Source organism: Anguilla anguilla, chromosome 5 (assembly GCF_013347855.1).
Source record: "Anguilla anguilla isolate fAngAng1 chromosome 5, fAngAng1.pri, whole genome shotgun sequence".
In the NCBI taxonomy this organism is placed as follows: Eukaryota; Metazoa; Chordata; class Actinopteri; order Anguilliformes; family Anguillidae; genus Anguilla; species Anguilla anguilla.
Window position 1 is genome coordinate 40,050,700 of NC_049205.1, and position 27,889 is coordinate 40,078,588.

The 27,889-nt window shown below is 39.5% G+C and overlaps 1 protein-coding gene across 1 annotated transcript; it reads left to right on the forward strand.

Moving 5' to 3' along the window:
- Positions 1-13,965: 13,965 nt before the first annotated feature.
- On the forward strand, positions 13,966-27,600 carry LOC118227042 (glucose-6-phosphate isomerase-like). The gene is made up of 18 exons (XM_035417130.1): positions 13,966-14,167; positions 15,506-15,596; positions 16,030-16,098; positions 17,374-17,493; positions 17,917-18,000; positions 18,252-18,398; positions 20,252-20,323; positions 20,431-20,475; positions 20,597-20,650; positions 22,472-22,532; positions 22,970-23,013; positions 23,511-23,663; positions 23,829-23,958; positions 24,839-24,915; positions 25,416-25,544; positions 25,711-25,786; positions 26,047-26,113; positions 27,221-27,600. The coding sequence occupies exons 1-18, from the start codon at positions 14,049-14,051 to the stop codon at positions 27,342-27,344; spliced, it is 1,662 nt and encodes a 553-aa protein (XP_035273021.1). The 5' UTR covers positions 13,966-14,048; the 3' UTR covers positions 27,345-27,600.
- The last annotated feature ends 289 nt before the right edge of the window (positions 27,601-27,889 follow it).

Consider the following 27,889-nt stretch of genomic DNA (forward strand, 5'->3'; position numbering starts at 1 on the left):
TTTATTGCAAATAAATTAGCCGCGAGGCCAAAAGCAGAAACAAGTGATGCGCTTCGTTGACCGAAGAGGAACAACTGTCAAACTGAAATTGATGCTGGCCGCTTTAAACGTTTAACCAGCGTATTATTTGTCCGAGTAAAAATGTGCTATGACCAACATTCTGTGTTTTAATACCATAACACAGGAAAATATGAATCACCATCAGGAAGCCAAGAGGAAGATGTCCAAATGAAAACGATTCCAGGGGTGACAGGGTCGTCCATTGGAGGTGTAAAATCATAAAAGTGAACATTTGTATCAATAAATAACAGGGAACTATAATTAATAATACTAATGAAATTATTCAAAACCAGAGGTTGTTAAAATATGAACCACCTGGTCAGAGGAGCCACATTTCAAAAGTGCATCATCACTTGATAATGCTAACCACACAGCAAGTTTAGCCCTTTTTTGTGTGCAAACCACTTCAGATTGAGCAGATAGGCTTCACTGCTTAAGGCACATTCTAGCAGGGGAACACAGCTGTCTATAATCTGGAAATCTGTTGTACTGGTCAGGGGGAAGGTCGAGAGGAGCCAGTATTGAGCTGACCCCGCCTCCAACCCCTCGATTGGCTCCCTGCAGCTTGATCCGGTGTGAGATGCATCAGCGCTCGCATCCATAGAAACGCAGTATTCACCCACTCGCTGCCAGTCATCCTCCATGTGACTCTTTACAGACATTTATAAAACAGCCTTCCCAACACAGCAGACAATAGGCTATACGTGTCTCCTGCAGGACTGCATGAAATGGACAAACTGGTGCAATTCTGGGTTGTTGCAACAAGTGTTCATATTTTTAAAAATGCAAGCACAGCATTTCCCTGCTATTGCATTCTACAGTTACAATGAGCAACATCTCCTTTCCAGTATGTGTCTGCCCATCCTTGATTGCCATGTAGGGTAAATATTTTTATTAAAGTGCATTTTTATACATTTTGGTTTCACAATGTAGAAATTACAGCACTTGTTAGGCATAGCCCCCCCTACCCCCATTTCAGTGCATCATAATGTTTGTGGTATATGAATTCTATGTAAATAAAAGTAGTCACGTTTAGTACATTGTTGCATATTTTCTTTTGGGCTCATAAGATGTCAATTAAAATGTATAATGATCTTGATAAGAAACTTTTATAAGAGACAAACTTTCTAAAAAGCCAAATACTTTTTTTTAAATTAATTACTACACAAAAAAAACTCTGCTGATACCAGTCATTTCTGCTTTTCACTTATTATTCAGTTCGGGGAATGCAGACAGTATGTGGGAGTGAGCTCCAGTGGCTGTTAATGTCTGCTTTATCCCTAAGGCTCAAAGCTGCTTGCTAAAAACACAGAGGCAGTGGCTGAAATGAGACATCTGAAGATCTCAGAGAGCTTCCTGAGTCTTTACTGATGTTGTCTGTGGCAGGAGGTGTACCATGTGCATGCTCCATTAGATGCTACACTGTGGAAAGCAAACCTCTACTGCACTTGGATGTCAAACCAAATACTTACAAGGCTTCAAAAGTTCATGCTTCCACTGCAAAGATGGAGAAGATGGTACATCATGCTAGATTTTAAAAGTCCTACAATAACTCACATCAAAAAACTTCACTGAGGCTCAGTTAAAAATCAAAAGGCCCAAAAAAGAAATTTCAGACAGATAAAGTAGGCATAGACACCTGGAACAAACAGGCATTACACAAATTTTTATCATTATAGTCAGTCTTCTTATATCATAATCTGACAAACTGTGTATTGCATAATAAATAAACTCTGGCCATGACACAGAGGGGGATGACTTTCTGTCAACTGAAGCTTTTAGGACTAGCCCTCTTTCTGCTGCCCATTTTGTTATCCTTTCTGTAAGACCTTGACTAAAAATGGAAAAAACCATCTCACTCAGCAGATGCACCAACAAGGCAAATTTGCCGAGGACAACATTTCCTGTGAACTCGATGTAGAAATAGTTTTTTTTTTTTATTCTTTGTAAACACATTTTAATTCTCCTTTTTATTTTCTCTTCCCATTTAGAATTCCCTGTCATAATTGGCATCCTGTCCCCTAGCTGCGACATCCTTTGTCGGTTCAATACTTGTGCATGCTCCAAAATTTGTGTGCCCCCCCCCCCCCCCCCCAACTCAGTTGGTCCACAGGCACTTGCGTGACCAAAGCAGTCTCTACTGCATGACCAGCTTCAGGCCTTCTCACCATGGAAACAATAGTGTGTCTCCATGGGCAACCTGCAGGAGTTCTACCCACACTTCCAGAGTAAATTCCAGAAGCCTGCCTAGAAGAATACTTTTTTTCCAAGTACATTGAGGAACAGAGTAAAATGCAAAGGAAGAGTTTTTAAAGGTTCTTTAAGAACGTGTAAATGCGGGCCTCTCTCACTCATCTACAAGTGTTTCTGTAGAAAAGGCTGCCAAACAAACCTCACTGTCCACCACAGGCATCCAACAGAACAAGGCTTTATTCGTCCCGCGTGCCTGTATCCAAGAGACTATCCAAACAGTAAAATGTGTGCAGTACACTTTGAAAAGCAGGCCTGTGTTGCAGTGCAGTTATAAATTATATTAGTTCTTGGGAAACTGTGTAGCGCAGTCAGTAGGAGAGGCCTGCTGTCAAGCTGTACACAACTCAAATCCCGTTAGGTAGCCGGGGGTTCGATTCCACACCATGCCACTTTCTGTACTGTCACCCCATCTATCTGTAACCCTCTCTGCTTTCCCCTGTCTGAACAAACTGAAAAACATGTTAGGAGGGCAAAGTCCACTGAAAAAGTAACAGACAGTGCTTAAATATCAGTAGTGTTAATTGTTGCAACTAGACGATTTCACATTTCAAAGTATGATAGACCGACTGCTCGTACTGTTTGTGCAATGATTTCTGGTAAACGCTACATAGATAGTCCTATAACAGGGCTGTGCATAATTAAATATACACAAATAAATGGCAAGTATTTTTAAAACGTTTGCTTTCTGCAAACTATCTGTTTTACCATCTGTAAAGACAGAGTTTTAAACAGCCCTGCTGACACACTCAGCTTTGCTGCGTCGTCGGTTTTAACAGTAAAGACGCTCAGAATGTTTACTTTTAGCAACTGGCAGCTCAGATGACTTGTTGTCATTGGCACATATTTTGCGCTGTCCCAGGCAACAAGCAATATGATTATGCAAGATACATGAATTATTCAAATACGCTTACCATGTGTGCCAAAGACACAAACCGCATAATGCCACAAAAATGTAGCCTACACAGAAAGTCATAAGTAACGTTTAATTTTCCCCAAAATACAATATATTTATATTAAAATATATAAGCCCAACTCCCATCCAAGTCCATCCAAGACAAATTGGTATGCTGTAACAACGAATGTGTAGCTTGGTATGACCTTGCAATTCAAGTGAAGTTCCAGGTAGCCTAATTTAGTTAATATTGAATACCTAAATATGGCCACTATTATACATAACTATCAGTGAATACATGTTCACTGATAATATTGAACAGTCAAAATTGAACATGCAACCAATGGTTTCTAAAGGTGTTGAAATCTATTTGCATGTTGCACGGTCGTCATTAGACCCCTGGGTCTATCCTCTTACATTTTCTTTGACTTTATATTCTAGACCCTTCCAAACTAAGCTAAAACTGTCCAAAGACTACCAGAATCCACAGTTTTCCTATTTCACCCCCAAAAAGCAAACAGAAAAGTGACGATAGAATGAAAGTGCAGCTAGCCTTTGCGCTGACTGATTCAGCCGAACATTGAAGCTGCTAAGAATGTGGAGCATGGCCACTTGCCCTTGGCCCACCCTGCAGACTACAAGGGAAAATAAGAGAGCAAACGTGTGCATGGAAAGATTCGCTCGTATCAGAACGCTGGGTCAAGAAGAGTGCCTGGGCTGATCCCTTCCAGAATCTTATTACCAAGCGCAGGGAAGAGACCACCAACAGGAAGCCTGGAAGCTAGCCTCCACTGCCGATAGGAAAGAAACAACAACAATGAACGACAAGGTGGTATCCCACTATTTGTTTTTACAAAGTCCAGATGGACATTTAGATTGTGCGGTTTCCTTTTAAAACTTAATTACACGTTTGAAACTCACTGAAATGATTGAGGCATGGTTACCAAGACATGTAAATTCTGATAATATTTGCATAAAGAGCATAAGAGTCTAGTTACTTTGGTTACTATGTAGCCTATATGAATACAGCCTGGCCTAGCCTAGCCTAGCCTACATCTTGTGGCTTTGAATTTTGAATACCATTTTCTTCAGTCACTAATGGTCACACACACTTTTTTCCTACTCAGTAACAATTCTTATGCCACTGCTGTCACAAGTACAACTGATCATGGTCAGTCAAGTTTTATAGAGCTTTCATAAGAACTATGAATCGTTTTCTGCGGATTTGCAATAAAGCATGCATGGGACTTTGTGTGCAATGCTGACAAGAAAAGCCCAGAGGGGGAAGCAAGGAAAAGCCTGTTTTATCATCAGTGAAACTCTGCAGAGCGTTTGCCCAAGGTTGCATTCTTCCCGCTGTAAAATGAAACTTCCTGCAGCACCTGTTTTTTTTTTTTTCTTCTTATGGCATCCCACCTCAAAGGACTGACACACGCTATTGTTTCTGTGGAGCTTGCAGTGCATCTGATATGGCCGGGCCCTCAAGGCCGAAGCGAAAACACAGGGAAAAAACGAAGAGAAATGGTTTAACGTGTCAGAAGGTGCAATGAGTAAACCTCAAGACTTTTCAAAAAGGGCCTCAAATTACCACAGGACACCGAGACCAGAAGGGAAGAGCGGAAAAAACAAAGGGGAAAAAAAACGACACAAAAGACTTTCTTTACGCCACTAAATATGACACCAGTAATACAACCAATTCAAATCTTTTTGTTATTTCTCAGTGGCCACAACAGTAAATCAAAACTTTACATTACAGCCATTTAGCAGACGCTCTTATCCAGAGCGACTTACAGAACTTTTTAGATAGCATCTAGCCTACATTGCATCCATTTATAGAGCTGGATATATACTGAAGCAATAAAGGTTAAGTACCTTGCTCAAGGGTACAGCGGTAGTGTCTGTCCCGGGAATCGAACCTATTACCTTTAGGTTACAAGCCCAGTATCTTACCCATTATACTACACTGCCGCCCTGAGAAAACTCAACCTAACTGAGGAGAATTCAAAATCAGCATTGATGTAACATGGATTTTTCCACATGATAAATATAGTGATTGCAGGGAATCATATGGAAATAGGTTAAGGTTCAGGGTTGTGAAAACGGATACTAGGAAAGGAAATGGGAATCTATTTACACCAAGCTTTTTGACAGCTCATCAGACTTCAGACCTAAATACACAAAGTCATGAGGACCTAGGCCTATATAACTTCAGCCATGCTAACAAAAGAAAAGTAGCTGAATCCAAATTATTTTCCCTCAGGAATATTGCAGAGGAATGTGCTTTTCCACAGCAATAAAAATGAGAGAAATCAACAGGAGTTACACAGATAACTACATTTGATTTTTGATTTTTTGCAAAGAAGCATGTCCATATCTAAACAGAAACCCAGTGTACCACACTCATTACCTGTACTTAGCCATTTTATATTGCATTAATTACATTCTTGCTCAACATTCCTGCAAATCAACAACTAAACAGCATTACAGGTGACAGGTAAAAATAGCAGCAAGCGAGCTTGATAATTAATATGCAATCTAACAATGCATTCCATTTGCATGTTTTACTGAGATATCCCACCCTCACCACCTCACAGGTTTTGGAGGGAGACTGCATAAGCTCAATTCACAACAGCCTGAGTTTCTGCAGTATTTTATACAAAAGTGGGAAATCAATTTTTCCAAATGCTCTGGAACACAAATGTGCAAGTATTTTCAAGCACACAAATGAAGCACTTCCATAATCTTTAATTTTCCTCACTCAATATCAAGCACTTTCAAGAGCCTGTGGGAACCAACCTTGCTTAGTTCTAAGAGTATATATACTTTTTTTAAAAACATTTTTATTAAAAGATAATTCATTTTCTTCATTTGCTGTTGTGTAGAATATAAACAAAAAATTATTTCATGTAGCTAATGCTTAATTCAGGGCAGCTATAAATGCAATATTTTTTCCATATAGTACCCTACTGACCAACACACAAAACAAAACTCAATATTCAGTAGTGTTCAAAGGTCCAAAAGTACATTACATGACAAGTATTCAGAAACCAACTTCTGCAAGAGCTTGGAATAGAGTACTGAATACAGCCCTACCCTAAAAAAAAAAAAAAACTGACAACTTTCTTAGCAATTTGACTGTCAACCTGTTCTAAAACCATACAGAAAATGTCAATCTTTTACAAATGACCTACTTCCCAGTCGATTTTTTGATCAATCTTGGAGTGGGAAGATAGCTGCATTTCATATTCATAACTTTATTCAGCTACCCAAAAAGGAAGTGACCTTCATGACCGCAGACAGACTCACTCAAAAGTCTCACCTTAAAACCTCGTTCGAGTCGCATGCTACAGTAACACAAACCTCTGGTTAAAGAACATTAAAGTACACACTGGGACAGGGCTTGTTTTATGCTTTTTAACGATGTACTTAAATTGAAACTAAACTGAATAAAATCTAAACAGCAGCTAATTCATTTCACATTTTACTGAAATATGAAATGGGTAAACCTACGGCACACAACGTTAGCTCATTAATTGACGTGACGTGTCATAAAACATGGTTAAATTTACTACCGTTAATCAAAGCAAGTTAAAAAAAAAAGCTTGTTGGTTGCAAGTTGCGGGTACGCTGTGAAAAAATAACACAAGCTGGCCAAATTAATGCACTGCCTGAGGACTTATTAGCCCTTTCAAGCGTAGGCTTCTTGGAATGTTTTCTTTTCTCTTCAAAATTCTATGTCAGTCTTCTAAAACTCCATTGCTTTTCAGTGATTGTTATGGATACAACAGCATTAGGATGTTAGTTAAGAACATTCGAATCACATGTGTGTGACCTTGCACTTTAAAGTAAGAGATTTAGAATTAAAGAAAAACACGACGGAGATTTTTTTAAATCGCAAACGTTGCCTAGCTGGCTATCCGGAACGATTACACCAAGTCGTAGGATAAATTAGCAAGCTACCCAGCTGTTATGATATTCCTAAAACAAATTAACGTACAGTAATTGAAAGCAGTTTAGCTTGTCAGCTTCGCAGTGTGAAGACTTAATCTGTAGTAACAGTTTTTGCATCCACACGGGGAACAGTAGTTAGCCAACGTACACTGGTGATAGCGATTAAAATGATAGAATAACCATGCACCTTGATTTAGCCTAGTACAGCTCACTCACCAGCTAGCGACCCTTTGCATTTTAATTTAGCTTAATAACTAGCCAGCAAACACTCATGAAAACACACATAAGCCACGGTCTACTTAAAACAGGGGAAAACAATTACACACCACTGTCCCCCATCTTCAAGCGACTGAGGATATCAGTTTAATTAAAATCGAACGTCAATAACTAGCTAAATAAAGCTATCCAACTCACCGGCTAAAATGAACGTGCATCCTGTTCTCCGATATAGTTAATGTTAGCGAATAAACGTTTGCCAAGACAGTCGTTTCTTTGCGTTAGATGACGTTTCCCATTTCATACAAACACGCAGGCAACTTGTTTAAAAAAAACAGAATAAAGTACACGTTTACCTGCGGCTTTCTCTAGTGCCGGCTTGCTCGTTAGTTACGGCGTAGGAAAAAACAGCACAGGCGTACTATTTGTGATCACTATTTTGCAGGAAGGTGCAATGGAATCCCCGCAAGCGCAGTGTGCCAGTTTCATCGATACTCGTCACAGTTCTGCGATAGTCGCAGGCTACACTGGAGGACACTTTGTAGCAAGCAATGAATGCCTTTTAAAAACGCCCTGAAACGCACCAAGGGAACTGCTTGTTTCTGTGTTGAACTCGACCGACGCAACAGTTCGGCGTCATATGTGCAACACATCAGATGTAGCAATGCAAGTATAATGCTCAAAAGGCAACGGAAAATAGCAAACACAACGAATTGCAACAGATTTCACTAGCTACTGGGTTAAAAGACTAAATGTTCTATTCATTATAGCCATAAAAGTCGTTAATTTAAGGCACTGAAAATATTTAACTTGTCGAAAACAATGAGGTCCGTAGCATACAATTACCATGGGCAACAATTCCACAGAGATTCGTGATACTTTGCTAACAGTCATGTACCTCAAATACTGTACCTTACATATGTGAAGCAGTATAAACACGACTTATGGTTGTTGCTAGCTAGCCAGCTGTGTGAGACTACTTGATGTAGGCTATAGGCTACTGCAGCCAACTATCTTCTACTGCACCAACGCTAGCTGGCTATGTTTCCCTGATAATCTGCGATATATTTTCACGAGACTACAGAAAATTCCCACATAAACCACTCAGTTTACCAGTTTAACAGCACTGTCCCCTTTCGTTAAAATATTAACTTGTGAAAGCAGTTCGCGTATTAAAGCTTCACCAAACGTATTTAAAACAAAGTAAGCACACAGCCGCATCTCTTACCAGCTAGGTATCCCGCCCTTCTGACAGCGAATCCCCAGCCTGGGTGCGTTCCAAATGAGCGCTCCATAACCTCTGATTGAAGGGCGGAAGTTCAGTGGTCGTCATTTTAGGGGTTGTTCCAATTCTTCTTTGTAGGTCTTAGTGATGACGTATATAGGCCTTAGCTCGCGGATCGAAAATAAGTTATGTGCAATTGTTTACATCTCAATTAATGCTTATTCCAACATATACAAATAGAATGTTAAGTTTATTAATAAACTTTGGTGCAGTTGCTTCAACAGTTGTTTAGCTGCTAGCAGATGGAAAAGTTAGACAGCTGTTAGCATCTTAAAATTTTACCAGTGTAACCTTATGACCATTACAACCTAATGGGACGATCAAATAGTGGCACTATGTCATCAAATTATGCCATTTTTATAACTTCCAAACATGCAGTAAAACGAACCCCAAACAAGCGCTGAATGTCTCAGAAATTGATTGGTGGCACAGAAATGGCAGACCACTCGAAATAGAGCTTCATACGCATAGGCGTACAACGTTTAGGAATTAGCAAGCATATTAGGCTATTAATATAAACTGTTACTCTATTTAGTATTCTTAAAGATTAGCAGTGGTTGGGAGATTGTAGGAATGATAGCCTACATCTTAGTAATAATTTCTTACTTTGCAGTCATAGCCTACACATTAACTATTTTGTTACGTCTAAACAAAATCAACGTAGTAATCATATACCACTTACAGCCATATATCTCAACAGCAATAATGGAACTAACTACATTAAAGGTGCAGTATGTACATTTTTTCAGAACACTTTTGTTCATATATGGTAAAATTTCCTTCAGATCCTGACAGATATCAATAAATTATAAGCTCTAAGAAAAAAACCAGGTCTCTCTGACTGCCCCAGTTGCAACATACATCTTCTGACGCACTGGGGCACATCATTACTGATGTAACCTGGGGCCATTGGGTGTTTTGTGTCTTGCAACTTTAGACACTCTCGTGATGTAATCTGGGGTCATTGAGTGTTTCTGGTCTTTCAGCATCGGACACTCTCACCCAAGCGACCTCCCCAGGGTGGATCAAGCCCTGGCTTGTGTTCAAGTAGCACACGCAGTCCACGCTTCACTCCTCTTGATCCACAGCCATCTAGAGGATCTCTCAGACGGCTCTGTGGCACTCTTGATGGCTCTGCTCTTATTCACCCCCGTCACTCCCTGTAGACTGTAGACTTTACTTCAGCTGTTTCCCTCGGTGAACCTTCAGATGTCAGTCACAGGCTACCCCAAGAATCCCTGTCGGTGACCTCTTCTGGGGCTGGTGCAAGAGCTTCTCTCCTTCCTTGATGAATGTCATGTAGTTCTTTGTTGGTTGGAGGCGCTTGGTGTTACTGATGGCACTAGAGATGGTCCCTACTTGTTCCTTCAGCACCTGGTCGTGGCGCCAAAAGTAGTGTTCTCTGTGAGTGCATCTCCACTGGTGTCCCTTGTGCCAGATCGCCTTCTGGAGATGGTGGAGAAGTCTTGGACATCTCTTGGACCCGGGATCGAGCTGGCATGAACCATTCTGATGACCTCCTGGATCTGCTTATAACTGGGTTCCTCATCGTTTAACTCAGTGGTAGGGCTCCATGGACTAATCAAGGTGCTGCAGTGCCCTAGGTAATGTTCCCTCTCTTGGTTGCTGTAGCTATCCTGGAGGTGTGGGTCAATATCCTGCTTTGAGCATGGCCACTGCACCTTTGTCCAAGCAGTCACATTGTGAACTCGAAGGGGTTGATGATGAAGGCAGTTTGCTTGTTCGTCCTCTCCCTCCTCCTCATCCTATGCCACTCTGTCCTGCGCAGGGTCACGTTTCTTCCTCAAGATGTATGAAGTATGAAAGTGGACTTGCAGTATATTGGATAATTTTTTGTTGTTGTGGTCTCCTGCCCCCCTGTGGTTTGTATTGAACTTGTGTTTTACTTGGTATAGTGATGATATATAAAACAAAAGGGAGATGAAAGATATAGACATATACATAAACATTGAAATGATTTCGAGTAAGTCTGACTGGCTGTGCCTAAACATGCAAATTATCCAAGTACATATATTCTTTTTGAATATATATATATATATATATATATATATATATATATATATATAGTAATATTATAAATAAATACCCAAAGAAAGCTATTTTTCCAGAAGAAACTGTCCACTTGCTGATTTTAGTAGTAGCACCAGCTTTTGTGAAGGGATAACTGAAATGTTTGTGAAAAAAAAGTTAACAATTCAGCACTGTATCATTAGTATGTGCTTGCAAGAAACCATCTAATTTACCCCGTTAGCCTATGTATTGTGAGAAAGCTCATTATGAATGTAATATGTATTTGCATTTGTTTCTTGCTTAGTTGAGTGCACATGCACTATATAACTAAAGGTATCTGGACACCCCTTAGTCCGATGCTGTTTTTCATGGTTTGGGCTTGTAAGCATATAATCACATTCTAGACAATTCTGTGCTTCCCCAGCGTTTTTTGGAAGGCCCTTTCCTGTTTCAGCCTAACAGACACACAGTGAGGCCCATATATAAATTATTCTGTCAAGACTGGTGTGGAAGAACTTGACTTGGCCTGCACAGAGCCCTGACCTGTACCTCATCCAACACATTTGGTATCAGTTGGAAAGCTTACTGCGAGCCAGGTCTTGTTGCCCAATCAGTGCCCATCCTCACTAATGCTCTTCTGGCTGAATGGAAGTAAATCCTTGCAGCAATGCTCCAACATTTAGTATAAAGCCTTCCCAGAAGAGTGGAGGTTGTTATAGCAACAAAGGGTGGACCAACTCAATATTAATGCCCATAATTTTGGATGAGATGTTGGATGTCAGGTGTTCACATAGTTTTGGTCATGTAATGTATGTTCTCCTACATTGCAGAGTCTCATGACCTGCTCAAAACCACAGAGGTAAGAAACAACAACCCCCCCCCCCCCTCCCCCTGCTAGATTAGAGTTGGTTAGAGCAGATTGTCCTTTCAGTAACATTACACTGACAGACAAAACAAAAGAAAGCAACATTAACTAGGCTGCACCATCATATTGTTAAACCTGAAGATCATTCAATGTGTAATAATGTTGTAACACTGTGCTACTCTACACTAACATTAGACTTTACAGCAGTCTTAAACTTCAGACATTACACCTGAATAAAGAAAGACTTTGATTCCATATGTTTGAGCTTGAAAGCTATTTAATTATCGGTAGCTAATGGGAGACCAATTTACCAGTCCACCACATGTCAATTCTGTGACAACTCATGCCTTTTCTTTTGCCAAGATTACATGTGGCCTATACTGTCTGTGTGTCGAAATGGACAAAAAGTTATCAATATTTTGCCAAATTATTGAACAAAATAGAAGAATAATAATAGTAATAAAATAAATTTCAGCAATTACAATAGGTTTCCCCAACATCAAAGTGGAACCATAATAATAAGTCAACAAGCATCATCAACAAGAAAAATTTATAAGGATATTAAGTACTTGCTATTCTGTTATTTTTCACCCTGAAAAATAGAAGTTCTTTTTAACTCCCAAATGCTGGAGGATTTGGAATGAATGTAGATTATCTTGTGTCAGACGTCATTAACCAAGCAATCTGCATAACATTTTTTCATCAATCAGCTGTGATGGAAATCTGGGTCATTATTCAAATATGTGAATGTGCCTACTCGTATTGTCTTTACCATAGGAACTGTGAGGTCATAATAGATTGTTGCAGCTGCATGGCTGTGTCAATATTTAAGAGTAGCCAAATAAGTAAATGTAGTTGTTTCCTATATAGTTGTATAGGCAGGAACACATCATTGTTCAGAATTACTAACTTGCTAAGTTGGTTATCACGCTGTCAGGCCCAATGCTATTATGTAAATATAGGAGCTGCTCATTTAATGTCTTTGTAACTTCTTATCAGATATGAAATGAGCAAAATCAGAAAAATTAATTAGATAGCTCATAGGATCTCTAACTTGTTTTTGACATTGACATTTTGGTAGAAGGCTTGATACAAATTGAGTTTGCCAGATATAAATAACTTGCCTACCTAGATAACTGTCACAAATCACAGAGTGAGGACCCAAATGCAGTGAAGGACTCAGGAGCTATGTAAGTAAACTGCAAATGTTGTTTACTTAAGAGCTTGGCAAAAACAATAAATTGTAGAAGAACCTAGGAAACTACACAGGAACATGAGGAAGTAGAAAGCTGGTAACAATGAAAACAAACACAAAGACCAATGAAGAATAACTGAAAACAAAGAGCTTAAATAGAGGAACTAATCAGAAAATGCGCAAATGAGACTAAATCAATGATGCAATAAGGGCACACAATATTGAGGGGAAACAGGACCGGAAAAAATGAGACACATTAGGAATGGGATTCTGGCAGCCTCTGGTGGTTCCCAAGTGGAACAATGACACAAATGACTCAGACAGCTAATGTTAGTCACCAATCTGAGTCAATATTTACCATAGTTCACAACTGTAAATATTTATCATATTGAAAATGTCCCACAAATCCACAACTCATGTTCCCCAGTGACGATGGTTTAAGGACAATTATTGTACCCATCATATGATTTGTTATATGCCTTTAAGTCAGTTGGATAATTGAATAAGGGCAATGATTCTTCCGCAGTTTGTTCATTGTGGAAATGATATTGAGTCAACTGCAGCAGCATAGCTGCAACCTTCACATAACACCAGATGGCCATGGAGAGCTCAAATGCAAGAACAAGTTAAACTGTTAGCCTTGTGCATGGGTCTGCAATCATTTTCTCCAGCACCAGGGTTGCAGAATGCTGACATGTAATTAAAATATGCTACATTACTAATACTGCAGCTGCTGCTGCTACAACAACAACAACAACAACAACAACAACAACAACAACAACAACAACAACAACAACAACAACAAACACAAATACAAAAAATACAAAAACAAATGACGTGGGCAAGAGGCTTCTGCAATAGCCTATGTTAAAAAGTTGAATGTAACTTAGAACCGACGGTATTCCAACAGCAACTCCTAGGCTTTGCTGCCACCTGGTTGTTCGTAATATTAAGTGCAATTTTGAATCCAAATCATTCATAGTTTGCCGTCCTTATTCAAGAAGTAGGTTATAAAATACTCAAACAGTTTGCTCCATGTCCGCCCACACTCCTCGTTGTGCACAGTTGTAGCCTATGGTACCGCGGTCAGGGACTGCACCAACTCACCCTATGGCACTGCATGCGTGACTGTTCTGTCATCATACAAGGGGCAATTCGGGGCTCCGATTGGAGCGGAAGAACAGACCGTTCCTTTCTGGCTGTGAACTTGCCCTTCATCACCGAGCACTTCCCAAGCTGCCCCACACTCAGTCGCAGGGAAGGTGCGCAGACAAGACCGCTCCAGACGCCGCTCGAAATCATGGGACTCACAAGTGATCCAAACTACCAGAAGCTGGAACAATGGTTCAAGACCCATGCTGGAAGTCTCAGTATGAGACAGATGTTTGATGCAGACAAGGACAGATTCAGCAAATTTAGGTAAGGTCTTAGGAACACTATTATTGTCCCAAAGCAATTTTATTAAAATTGATATATTTTAAAGTAAATGACGTTTGTTTGCATCGTTCTGTTTTGAGAACCATATACACAATCAAATTGTCAGTGCTCATTCACCTCCAAGAGTGTTTAGATAAGTGCAAGAACGAATACACTATCTAATGAAATTAACTCTGTCAGAGTTCAGTTAACACTCAACATTTACTGTGAGCTTACTGTATAACGCTCACATTTAGCCAGCTACGTTTTAAAAACAGGCCTATAGGGAATTCTGCTGGCTTAGGTAAGTTACAATTGCAAGCTATTTCAATACAACGTCTAGCTGCGTGTTTGTTATTGCTCTTAAAATAAGATAGTATCTTGATGGTTTATGCACAATCGCGTTCATGTTAGAAGTAGGCTATCGCTTGTACGCTGTATCTTTTTTCGCAAGTGAATTGAGGTTAGTTACATTGCACGTGCCTTCAAACTGTTGTAATACATTATTCGTGGCTAAATAGATTAACGCAAAACATTACCTAATTACATTCGTACGGCTTTAAGTATTGGATGAATGTTTATTTTAAATATTCAAGTTTTAAATATACAAGTTTGTAAAATGTAGCGCTTCATAGCCTAATTGTACGAAGCTAAATAAACTTTGGAAGTAGATAGCTTATGTCACGCCGTGGCTCTGCCGCAGTAAGTTTCCTATTTCTGTAACAAGGCTCTCAGTTTAACCCTGTTATGTTGCGGGTCAAATTGACCCTTTTTAAAGTTTGAAAATCTAGGAAAAATACTTAAAATTATTTTTTCAGTATGAAACTTCTTCTACTGGCCTTAATTAGTGTAATCAAGATTCTAAATGAAAATGGTTCATTTCATGTATTTGCAAACCCCCCCTGTATGTTTATATCACCCGGGAACATTTTTGCTGTACCTAAAAAATGAACAGAACAGGAGGGTTTTAAAGCTGGAGCTATCTATTAACAGCACGAAGTAGCCATTCAGATGGATGACTATAGCTTTATATCACTCGTTTAAACTGTAAATGTACGGTTTAAACGCATTGAGAACTCAAAAGTTAAAGATTTAACAGATTAGGTTGCCCTATATAGGTCAAGGCAATCGGTTTAATCAAACCATTTCAGTAAATGTAACTTTTTTTTTTCAATTTATGGTGTTTGATATAGCCTAAATGATAAGTACGTCTGCTGCATATAATGTAAAGCTGTTGCATTTACTCGGGTAGCCAAACTTTTTAATAAAGAAAATATGATCTGTCCATCAGTCTGTACCCACAGAATAAAATGACGTTGCCATTTTGCATTGTCTACACAGTACCACTCTTAAAACAGATGATGGAGACATCCTGCTTGATTATTCAAAGAATCTCATCAATGAGGAAGTCATGCACATGCTGGTGGACCTGGTAATAATAAAACTGTGTACTTTTTTCTCCAATATGGAATGCCCAATCACTTTTCATTCACTGCAACACCATCTGTTCATTAAAGACCTACACTAGCACGTGTCTTCAGAAGAAGTAGTCAAGTACAGTAGTACAGTCAAGTACTTCTCACTTTCAAAAACGTAAATGCAAAAACAAAAGCATCCAGCTTTCAAGAGCTGCCCTCTCTACTGTTTTCACGCAAGCCAATGTATTTTATCAACATTTTTCTAGCCTGAAAAGAAGGCATGGCCTATTCACATATCCTTGCAGTTTTGTTATCTTTAGCTTGTGGACATCTAATTCCATATGTGCAGTCAGCATGGCCTTATTCTTTCGAAATATCATTAGGCTTTGGAGGACTTCAGAAGCTATATGTTCACTGAATTGTTAACTTCGGTCTGATCTTGCATAGGCAAAGTCGAGGGGTGTGGAGGCTGCCAGAGAAAGAATGTTCACGGGAGAAAAAATAAACTTCACTGAGGTATGCCATGAGCTTGCTTGCCATCATCATCACACCCACTTTGCTCTCTGTGACACAAAAAGACCATATTGAGCTTTATCACTCACATTTAATGTAATGTTAAAAAATCTCAGTATTTTACACTTTCAGTCTTCACTAATCTCTACCTGGAATCACTACAGCTGTGATTTGTAAGGTTTTGTTCTGACAACACACTGTTGACACTGATTGGATGGCCATTTATCCCATTTTGAACACACCCCTTTCTTCTCCCTAAGTTGGAACTGCTGGTTGGGCTTCTTGAGTTACTGCTGTCCCACCTGCATGTATAAAAGTAGCTCTGCAGCTGAAGTGCATGAACTCCTCTGATGCACTCGCCTGCGAGCCAGGGATTACTTAACACCCTGCAAGCTGCATAGTGCTGCTAATGGCAACTGGTTGCTTGCAGTTGGTAGGAAATAATGCCACAGTAACTCGAGGAGCCTTGATTAACTTAAATGTACCCTACCCCTTGGGGTAAGGGGGGGGGGGGGTTGTCCCCTCCCTGTGCACTCCTGGTAATAGTTGCTAATGTCATAGCTGGGCCCTATTGACCCTATTGAACCTGTGTGAATAGGGTCCAGCCTGTGCCCGAGTTGAGCACCTTTTGTGTGTGAGCCATTTTCATGAGCATTTTTTTCTTGAATGAATAAATACTACAGAAACGGGATGTATTCTAGCAATATTCTAATAAGTAAGCAATCCATTTTCCCACTTGAAAGAGTCACAGATCACAATTTTAATTTAGGTGTGTCCATCTGTATTCCTTTGCATAGGTAGTATGCGAATGAGGCATGTTTCCTTTTGTTTTATAAGCCAAACAATTGTGCAAATGTGATGATGTCATAACCCTTGCATTACACTGAACCTTATATTTGCATAAGGTTTTATGGAATGGATTAAAGAATGGGTAATGTTTGATGATTGATGTAATTGCTACTTTTTCAGTTACTGATGTCTTAACTGAAAATACTTGTGTTCATTTTTCAGTAATATGTAATTTGTCGGTAATAATTGTTATCCCTGTGTAAACTAGTAAACTAGTAAAAATTAAAATCTTTTAATATTTTCCCTTGTCGTTTTTTCAAATGCTATGTGTAATAAATTGTGAGGCACAATGTCACATGCTCATTTCTGAAATATGTTTTATTCACACCAGTGTGGAATACTGTGGACCTGAAACTGCTGCATGTTTGTTCAGTCCTGTCTCTTACTTTCGGTGGAAAGGACTGACTGTCTGCTTTTATGTCGGAGTAGGGTCGTGCCGTGCTCCATGTTGCCCTTAGGAACCGCTCCAACACTCCCATCATGGTCGATGGACAGGACGTCACGCCTGAGGTCAACAAGGTTCTGGAGAAGATGAAGGGGTTCTGTCATGTAGGTATAAAGTGACATTGGAGACACATTTAACTTGTATGTTTACACCCTTAAGACTTTGTTTTTCTCTCAGTTTAGCTGTGAGTTATTTTTCTTGTGGTGGTCATATGTAATAGGATACATGGTAACCATGCTAGGCTTTTGTGGAGTTTCAGAATTTAGAGGCCCTGTAGACTTGTATCATCTTGCATTCTGAAGAGTTCTGTGGCAGTCACTTTTTTGTAATCCCACAAGAACATACCATATGTTCAAAAATTAGAAAGTGTCTTTATAAGAGAAACCATGGTCAGATTGAAATATGGACTCTCTAATAGGGAGGAGTTAAAGGAACTAATACTGTATGTGTTGCACTGTAATGCTGATACCTTAATATACATATCAAAAGGCAGTGACGGTACGGTATATATGCTTTGATTCTTGCAGAAAGTGCGCAGTGGTGAATGGAAGGGCTACACAGGAAAGTCCATCACAGATGTTGTCAATGTTGGCATTGGTGGCTCTGACCTGGTGAGTAGATGTAATTATTCCATAAAATATTGTATAAAACTGTTTTATTGTAAGAGTTGCAATAGTCCATGTAAATTTGTGTGTGTATGATGATCAATCAATAGCTCAAATGTATACTTATTTTAAAAGATAATTTAAAAAAAAGAAGTTCTGATATAATGGTCAGGCCTCATTATATACCTGCACTATATATTATATATATCAGCACAGTGTATCTAGGTGTTGTTTCATGTACTTTTGTCCCTTGTTAGGGCCCACTGATGGTCACTGAAGCACTCAAGCCCTACTCCAAGGGCGGGCCCCGTGTCTGGTTTGTGTCCAACATCGACGGAACGCACATCGCTAAGACCCTGGCTGAGCTCAACGCTGAGACCACGCTCTTTATTGTTGCTTCCAAGGTAGAGCTCTTTATCAAAGTCTCTTTATCACAGAGCTTTTAGTGCATTAAGCATATTCTTTTCATTGTACCCATCCATCCACTTGATGGATAATGTAACAAAATGACTTTAATGGGAATGCTGTACTAGAAACAACCCCATTACAAGTGCATCACAGAGTTACATACTTTCTTTAGTGCTTAATGATATGAAAAGAGGCACTTTGAATTTCTAGTCAAATCAGCCATTCAGTGCAATAATTTTTTTTCAGTGTCAGACAATAATGCAGGAAACACATATGTAACATTTTATTATTTATTTATCATGTGCATCTAAAATGGCAAAAGGAGATATTTCTAATGAAATTAGATGTAAGAAAATTCAACTGCATAAGGAAGGTGAAAGACAAAGAAAAACAAGTGAAAAAAACGGGAGTTTTCAAAACTGGCATTTAAAAGATTATTGCAAGATGGGAAAATGGGACTCCTAACAACCTTGCAAGACCTGGAAGACCACTGAACCAACAAAACCACAAAGACAGAGCTTGTATAACATATTTTATCTTTGAGAGAGGAAAAAAGCAAGCTTCTCTGTTGCTTCAGATCTGAAGAAAGCCACAGGCGCTTCTGTCAAAGCTGCTACTAAGAAAAGGAAATAAACAAAAGAGAAGAAAATTTGCGCTGGTACACTGAATATTTACACCTGAGATGTGGAGTATGGTTTTATGGACTGACAAGTCTAAATTTGAGATTTTCAGAAGTAGTAGAAGGCTATGAATGACTCGAGGAGCCATGACAATAACATCAGTCAAGCATGGCGGTGGATCGGGGCAGGTCTGGGTTTGCATGACAATGTCTGAAGTCGGTGATTTGGTGTTGATTGAGAGCATCATGAATGCTGATAAATACAAACAAATCTTAACCTGTCATGCAGTACCCTCAGGACAACACTTGATTGGGAGCAAATTCATTCTACAGCTAGATAATGACCCCAAGCACACTGCTAAGAAGATCAAACTGCTGGTGTTCTCAGAACAGAGTCCAGACCTCATCATTATTGAATGTGTTTGGGATGACTTGGATCAAGAGAAGTAGAAAATGCAACCTACTTCTAAGACTGAACTTTGGATGTATTTGCAGGAAGAATGGAAAAATATCTGCATATTTCTTCAAAAAACTCAAAGCAAGTTTCCCAATAAGAATGGAAGCTGTAATAAATGCAAAGAGTGGAGGTCTTTGTGTTAAATTTATGTTTCCTGCATTGTTTTCTGACACTGAAAAGTAAATAATTTTCACTTACTGGATTTTTTCACTGGAAGGTAAATAAAATAAATTTGGTCTGACTTTTGCACAGCACTGTAGTCCATAAGATAGAAACAAAACATTCAATATAACTTATATAAAATAACGAGTCTAGTGGATAATTAATGAACCAGTGGCTGCCATTACATCATTCCATCAATGCTAATGGTGTTCTTTCCCTGCTTGCTGCATAGGCAATATGCATCCAGTGTTTCCATTTTATGCCTGCATGGACAACACCGAAATGTATATGATGGCAGTGTGGTTACTAATTGTTTCCAAATAATAGTATTTATAGTTCCACATATTGTCCATTTGGAAACACTATTACCTCAGCCACTATACCGAAGGATGCTGGGCTCTAGGGGTTTGAAAGTTTCTAAACTGGACTTGTGCATAAGAATCAGTATGATAATGCACAATATCCAGAATTTAAAGTTAGTCAATTCATGACTGAATAATAAGCTGACCCTTCTAAAGGTTCTGAAACACTGAAATGTTGCATGTAAATATTTTTTTCATAAATCTCAGCATTTGACTTGCTGTCTCTCTGTGTTACATTTCTGTTTTCAGACATTCACCACTCAAGAGACGATTACCAATGCAGAGTCTGCCAAGGAGTGGTTCCTGGCGGTGGCGAAAGATGTGAGTATCCTGGTCATCTCAGATTGAGCGGCAAAGCAGGGAGGCACACCTCGAAGAGACAAGGATGTTAGAATTAAACCTACTTAATCATTTTTCTCTATTCACAGCCAGCTGCAGTGTCCAAACACTTTGTGGCTCTCTCAACAAATGCAGTGAGTTTACTTTTTTTTTTTTACAACATACAAGCTTTAGTTTTTTTGTGTTCTACTGCATTATTGAATATTTTCCTGCTTATAATAATTATTCATCCTGGTGTATTCTTTTTTTGTTTAGCCCAAAGTGAAGGACTTCGGGATCGACCCTGAGAACATGTTCGGGTTCTGGGACGTGAGTCTGATGATGCCCTAACTGTACAAAAACTTGCTGCAAGCACCAGGCTTGAGGAAGCTGTAGGACACTACTATTAATAGTGTAATCTTCTGACCTGTGAAATGCACAGAGACTGACAGCTGCTGGGTAACCAGAATCCCCTCTCCCCAGGCCAGTCTGCCCCATGCATGTTATTATTGGGTGCGACCTTCTCTCTTGCAGAGGTTACTGCAAATGCTGGGTTTCACCAAAGGTCAGAGATCTACATTTAGCTACATTGTTGGTATTTGAAGGGTAATGGTCTTGAACTGTCTCTCTATTTCATTACTGAAATGGATATTGAATATTCATGAGATATTAAGGATGACAGCATCACTAGGAAGGGATTTTTTAATGTCTAGACTGCATTTATCAGTCCAGTACAGGTTATGAACATAATATTATTGTTTGGTTTAATATAGTTCATAAGATAAATAGTATTCTAAGCAGATTTAGAAGAGAAGCCACTTCTCCCATTTTACTTCTTCATCAGGAAGAAAAAACAGAATAGAAGTAATAATATATGCATTGTATCACTGTCTTCTATAATATGCAACTTAATGTTTGAGAATAAAGTCTATGGCCTTAATTCAGCCAACATTTGTCCATAACTTTGACTTGAAATTAATTGCCAAGTGTTCATTCAATTCTTCACTGAATTTGGCATGTTTAGTAACCACCAAAATTAATTTTCCAAACTTTGTTTGTGAAGAATTAAATGATCGCTTGGATTCTGTAATTAGTCAATGTTAAGCACTATCATTGATTGAATTCTGCAAATATATACGCAAATGGAGCTAATGGAAATTCTCTCATGGATCCTATCTACTGTGGCTGCAGTTAGTTTGCCTCAGTGCATCTGCCTTTGTAATTCAATCTGCACTCCTCTTGACCAGCTGTTGGTCATACAGTACTGTCAGAGACATGGAGTTACAGTACTTAACAGCTTCCTGTGTGCGTGAATGTGAGGTTCCACTCTGTGACTGAATTTAAATTCAACACACGTCAGAAGCAAACCTCACTTTATTTATTCACTGAAGTCAAAACACACAAGTGGTAGTTCTTGTAATAACAGAGTATATAACTTAATCATAATACTCGTCATCTAAATAGATGGCATCATAATTCATCATCTTACCGCTGAGAGAGTATACATTGTCACTTAAGATAAATACTTTGCACTCAAAAAGGTATAAGAGAATTTTAAATAGTTTTTTTTTTGTAAATATTCATGGTGTGCAGGCTTCCATGAAATAACTGTTCAAAGCTTCCTTTGAGATGACTGCAAAATATCAGAAAGGCTCATGGTTAAAGTGTTGTCTGCGGTGAGGCGCCTAGCCACCCAGGCCTTTCCTCTGTCACAACCAGCTAAGAGCCGTGTCCAACAAGTGACGCTTCTCTGACAAGTGATGCTCTTAAATGAGAGGGCAGGGGAAGTGTAAAAAAAAAAGTGGCTTGAGGGGATAGCTGGGTAGCTCACTCGGTAGCACCACGGTCTCGGTTTGAATCAGACCTGTGCCAGTGCCAACTGTGGCCTGCAACCCATGGGTGGTGCATAACCGCCTTCACAGGGTAATGGGAGGCGTACAGTCAGTAGGGATATAGCATTGTTCATTGCTCGAGCAACTCCTGCTGGCCACCCAGGCGCTGGGGGCTAGCGTATGCATGTGCATGGCTGGCGGTTGTGGTTATAAAAAGAAGGAGCTTGATGACAAAATGGTGAAACCTCTGCTTTTTAGAGCTGGGGGGACTGAGGCATAATGCTGTTCTATTAGCTGAAGACTTTTGTCTTTTTGCCAGTGGGTCGGTGGACGTTTTTCCTTATGGTCAGCGATTGGGATGTCCATTGCCCTGCACATTGGTACGTGTTACAGACTCATACCCTTTTATTAGTAAATATTGATGCTGTGGTTTGGAGTGGGTAATGTTTGCAGTTCTAAAAAGGCTCCCTCTGGGGTAGAAACTGCAATAGCTTGTCTGTATTTGATCATTCTGATTATTCTGTCTGCCTTGCAGTAGATTTATATTAAGTTCAAACAAGGTTTGCCTGACTTGTTAGTTTAAAATAGTTTTCTTATTTAGTTAAACTGGAGACAAAGAAAATATCTTGAATCTGATATTTGTACTTGCTCCAAGCCAAGTGAAAACCTGCTAATTCAATCACAGAAGTCATGATGCAGTAGATCATCAGAGAATCACTCAGTAGATTGTACCGTTTTTGTACTATTTAATATGGCATTGATTATGTACTGAGAGCAGTCTGCTTCTCTTTAAAGCAGTGCTTCTGTTTTCCTGCAGGGTTTGAGAATTTTGAGAAGCTGCTGAGTGGGGCTCACTGGATGGTACGTTCCTGTGCTGCTGGAAAAGGTTCCAAGCATCAGTCATTCCTTCCGATGCTATATGCACGTCTTTGCCTAATGTTCTCGGCAAAATTGACAATTCACTCTTCCATTCTTCTTCATGACCATGATTAGAATCTCACCCCTGCCACTGTGATGCAGTGATGAAATTAGTCAATAAAGAATACTAATATTAGTTTGTAAAATGAAAAAATTTCAAAGCTCATTTTTGAAAAATAATCATTGTAAGAAATGTTATTACTCATGATATTACACACTGCTGTTTTAATAGAAGTAATGGCTTTGAACAGCAGGTCAGTGTTGCTGTATGTATGACCACATGATTATTGTGAGTGTTAGTCAATACACACCTGTACCAGAACTGTGCCATATTGTACAATCTGAGCCATCTGAACTGCTCTCTGAAGAGGTAAAGGGAATTTAATTGACCTGAAATTGGCAGTCCTTTCTCAACGTTCCTTCCATCTGTTCTCTCTCAGGACAACCACTTCCGCACCGCCCCATTGGAGAAGAACGCCCCTGTTCTCCTGGCCATGCTGGGCATCTGGTACATCAATTTCTTCCAGATGGAGACGCACGTCATGCTGCCCTATGACCAGTACATGCACCGCTTTGCTGCTTATTTCCAGCAGGTGAGCCATTCACCGGTAGATTGCCACCATTTTGGTTCGTGAGCTTCATAGTAGAGACATCAGAATGACTGAGTCATGGCCCCTGTCTGTATTATGAAGGCAGTGGTGGGCTGTAGTTGAGGGACGTGAATTCCTTTGAGATACTGAATGGTGCGTTATCCACAGGGAGACATGGAATCCAATGGAAAGTACATCACCAATCACGGCACCCGCGTGAACTACCACACCGGGCCCATTGTTTGGGGGGAGCCAGGAACCAACGGACAGCATGCATTCTACCAGCTCATTCATCAAGGTACTGTACTGACACTTCATCACTGGATCTTACGCACTCCAGTGGCCTTTGCTTCTCAGTCCCCACAAAGACTTCCTGTGGCTATGAATGAAGTTCCTGAAGCAAAGAGGCTGGGATAATGGAACTTCCGTTCCACAATGCCGAAACCAAATTTTCAGGGTGAGGTGTAGATCATTCAGAATCTTGGTTAGTACAGTACCTCTGGCATGCTGTCAAGGGACAAGTGGTGGCTTTCCATTCAAAAGTATAGGAACAGAACTTATAAAGAACAGAGCTTCAGTAGCCTGAAAATAAATCCATTGGATTTACTCAAACTGCATTGTAGACAGTGGTTCCACATGATTTACTTGCTTTTAATGTACGTGATATATTTGTGTTGTTTGCGTGTTCACAGCTTAAATGATAAATGGTTGTGCTGAATAAGTGTGATCTGGTTGAGTGCTTTCAGTAGATGCTCCTTTTTTCTAATTGTTTTCAGTGTAAATATAAACACTGGTACACTGGCAAGAGGCATGCATGCAGAAGATTCAGACTTGTACTGTAAAAATTCACTGTTCATTCACTGTAAATGGAATATGTATTTGGAAATATTCTTGTTGGTAAACCATAATATATCTGGGAATGAGCCTATACTCATACTATACTGTAGTACACTATACTATACTGTACTACTATACTTAAAATCTTTTTTTTTTTTTTTTTACATTTTTTATATTTATTTTACATGTAACATTAATGTAGGGCTGTTCACAATAAGGTAATTAGGTAAATTAGGAAAACCTTTCTAAAAAATGCAGATGTGTGTGGTAGCCAAATTTAAGAGTTTGGTTTTTAGCCGACTGAAGAAATTACAAATTGAGCCCTTTGTCTTTCTCCATAGGAACACGCATGGTTCCTGCTGACTTCCTTATCCCTGTCCAGACACAACACCCCATCAGAAACAACCTGCACCACAAGGTAAACCTGCCATTTTCCAAACCAACATTTACAGCTTTACAAAAACTGCACAGTGCTAGTGCTGACTATGACCCCCAGCCCTGCGGGATGACATATCACATAGTGTTGCCCAGGTAGAGAGGCAGAACAGAACATGTCACACTCGCCAGGTCTCTTGGAGGTTAATCAGGCGCCCATGTTGTGCTTGCTTAAAGCTGCACGTGAAGTAGCTTCCTCCAAGTGGTGTCTGTGCAAGCTGAACTTGTAGACTATGCTGTAGAAGGGGGCGGTGGCTTAATATCACGTTTTGGATGAGAGCACATGCCTGTCTCCACTTCCTGAATTGATAGCAGAGGTTGCAGCAGTGAGTGTGGCTGGTGAATATGACTGGCCATTGGAAGAAAGGAAAGGGGGTGGATAAACAAATAAATAACCATACATTGTTATCACTGCCTTCTTTTCATTGGCTTCTGCAATTCCACACTACCAAGGCACAAATTGTTTTAACTCTGCTTGTGTAGATCCTGATGGCCAACTTCCTGGCCCAGACTGAGGCTCTGATGAAGGGAAAGACCACAGAGGAGGCGAAGAAGGAGCTGGAGGCTGGAGGTCTGAGCGGGGAAGCCCTCGAGAAACTGCTGCCTCACAAAGTGAGCACTGACTCTGGTTTCAAACATGAGACAGCAGTGACTGGGAAACAGAATGCTGCCACCCCCTTGTGGCTTTTTTGTGTAATGCAAAAAATATGCAGTATGTATTAGTATTTCATGTTATGTTCGACTGTATGTGATCTGTTTTTATCATTTCCATTCAAAGGTTTTCCCGGGAAACAAACCAACCAACTCTATTATCTTTAAGAAGCTGACACCATTCATCCTCGGAGTGCTTATTGGTAGGTCAGAAACTAGAATTATCAACCCTAACAATGGAATTGTATTTTGGAAACACAGTGCATTGAACAGTGCAATGAATGTGCACAAACACATTCTCCATTGAACTGTAAAATTGTAGTCTATCCCACTAGCTCAATTTTAATGACTGAAGCAGATAGGAATTACTGGATTTTCAGGTCATGAACATTAGCATTTATCTTTATTATCTTATTACTTGCACTTCCCTCTTACTCCGGTGCTGTTGTCTGTTTTTTTCCAGCCATGTATGAGCACAAGATCTTCTTACAGGGTACCATCTGGGAGATCAATAGTTTTGACCAGTGGGGGTAAGTGCCAGTACTGGATAGCAAAATATTGTCTGCTACACTTTCAGAAAAAGGGTTCTTTGGCTTGTCTCCATTGGGGAACTCTTTTTTGTTATTTATTTTTTTGTTATTTATTTTGTTACCTCTGTGGTAGGTGTGAAAAGTGTGAAAGCTCCCAGATTGAACCATTTTGCCTGATGAAGAACCGTTGAACTAGATATGGTTCCTCTATGGAGACATAAAGGAACCTTTTGGAACCCTGTCTTCTGATGCATGAAGTCACTTATAAGATAGTTGACTTTCTGAGGGTTTCATAAAAGTATTACTTCAGTTTTAGTGTATGTTTGTGGGTATATGTATTCATTGGCCCTGACCATTATTGTTCACGAGGGAAGGATGGTTTAGATATTTACAGAATTTACAGTTTCTGATGAACTGCCATTTTTTAATGACTATTATGGGGGTATTCTTGGGTTTACAAGGAAAATGCAGTTCAAGTAACTCCAAAGCAGCTTGTACAGTGACATCATGCCTCCAGAGGTTGTATGTGTGTATATTACAGCCAGGATTATTCCTCAAACAATTATGTTTTCTTTTTTTCAGTTTGAACTATTTCCTCTGGCACATGCAACCATGCTCTCAGGGAAAGAAGTACAGACATGTTATAAAAATGTATACTTATGTTTATGTTCGTGAATAAAAAGTAAAAAATGTATCCGTGCATATGTACAGTCTCTTGAGGCATATCAATGCTGTTTTGGAATTACTTTTATGTGTTCTTTCTTGCATTAGACCAGAAGCTCGTCATCAGAATCTTCTTTAAGCATCTCAAACGTCCTTCATTGCACACAGAGCAATTTGACAATCAACATTGTCAAAAATACATACAGTAAAACTGAAATTGTATATTGAATGAGCATATGTATTTAAATAGTAATATAAAAATGTGTAATCCCGCATTGCAGTGTGTTCATTTGCATGCATGTTTTCAGTTATTTATTATTATTTATTATTGTAATTTATATTTTAAAAACATTATGGTATATTTTATTCTAATTACATGTTGTTATTAATGTGTTCATCATTGGCAATGGTGTTCTGATGCATATTTATCTTGTATTTAAACAGAGTGGAACTGGGGAAACAGCTCGCCAAAAAAATCGAGCCTGAGCTTCAGGACACCACTGAGGTTCACTCCCACGACTCCTCCACCAATGGCCTCATCAACTTCATCAAGAAGAACGTAGCCTGAGCCTCCTGAACCCTGTGCTGTGCTCCGCTACCCCGTGTAAATTACTGACGCAAAGACTGTCAAATGGCGGTTGTCCCTACCGTGGGAACAGGAGCACTTTTCGACTGCAGTCATCTGTCTCTGCACTGAGTGTCTATCAGTTGTGAGGCTTGTGTAAGTCTGAAACTGATAAAGGAAATGGCATGTGAAAGTATGTTGACGTTTGACCACGCCTTTTTCTTCTGTGTCATGCAAAGAATAAATGTCAGATTCCTTATGCTGTTCTTAAGTTCTTCTTTTTCATGCTATGTGTGTTCTGTGGTTGATTCGGAAGCTGATGTAGATTAGCTGTTGACTAGCTGGATTCACTGTGAGTTTTTGTGTGTTAAGGGATACATTTATAAGGTTCATCTTCAAGCTGCAGCTGAAATACTGTATGTTGGTTGTAGTTTTAGATTACACCACTAGATGGGGTTTAATACAAAGCAATGACAGAACGTGCATCCATCTTTAAATGGAAGGAGAAAACGTTTTTGTCTAATATCTGCATTATGGTCACACAGAAA

What these genes read in the sequence shown, in the direction of transcription:
- LOC118227042 (XM_035417130.1), top strand. Translation starts at nt 14,049, where the DNA reads ATGGGACTCACAAGTGATCCAAACTACCAGAAGCTGGAACAATGGTTC. An exon ending in GACAGATTCAGCAAATTTAG is followed by an intron (nt 14,168 to 15,505) that starts GTAAGGTCTTAG and finishes TTGTCTACACAG; the next exon opens with TACCACTCTTAAAACAGATG. An exon ending in TCTTTATTGTTGCTTCCAAG is followed by an intron (nt 18,399 to 20,251) that starts GTAGAGCTCTTT and finishes TTCTGTTTTCAG; the next exon opens with ACATTCACCACTCAAGAGAC.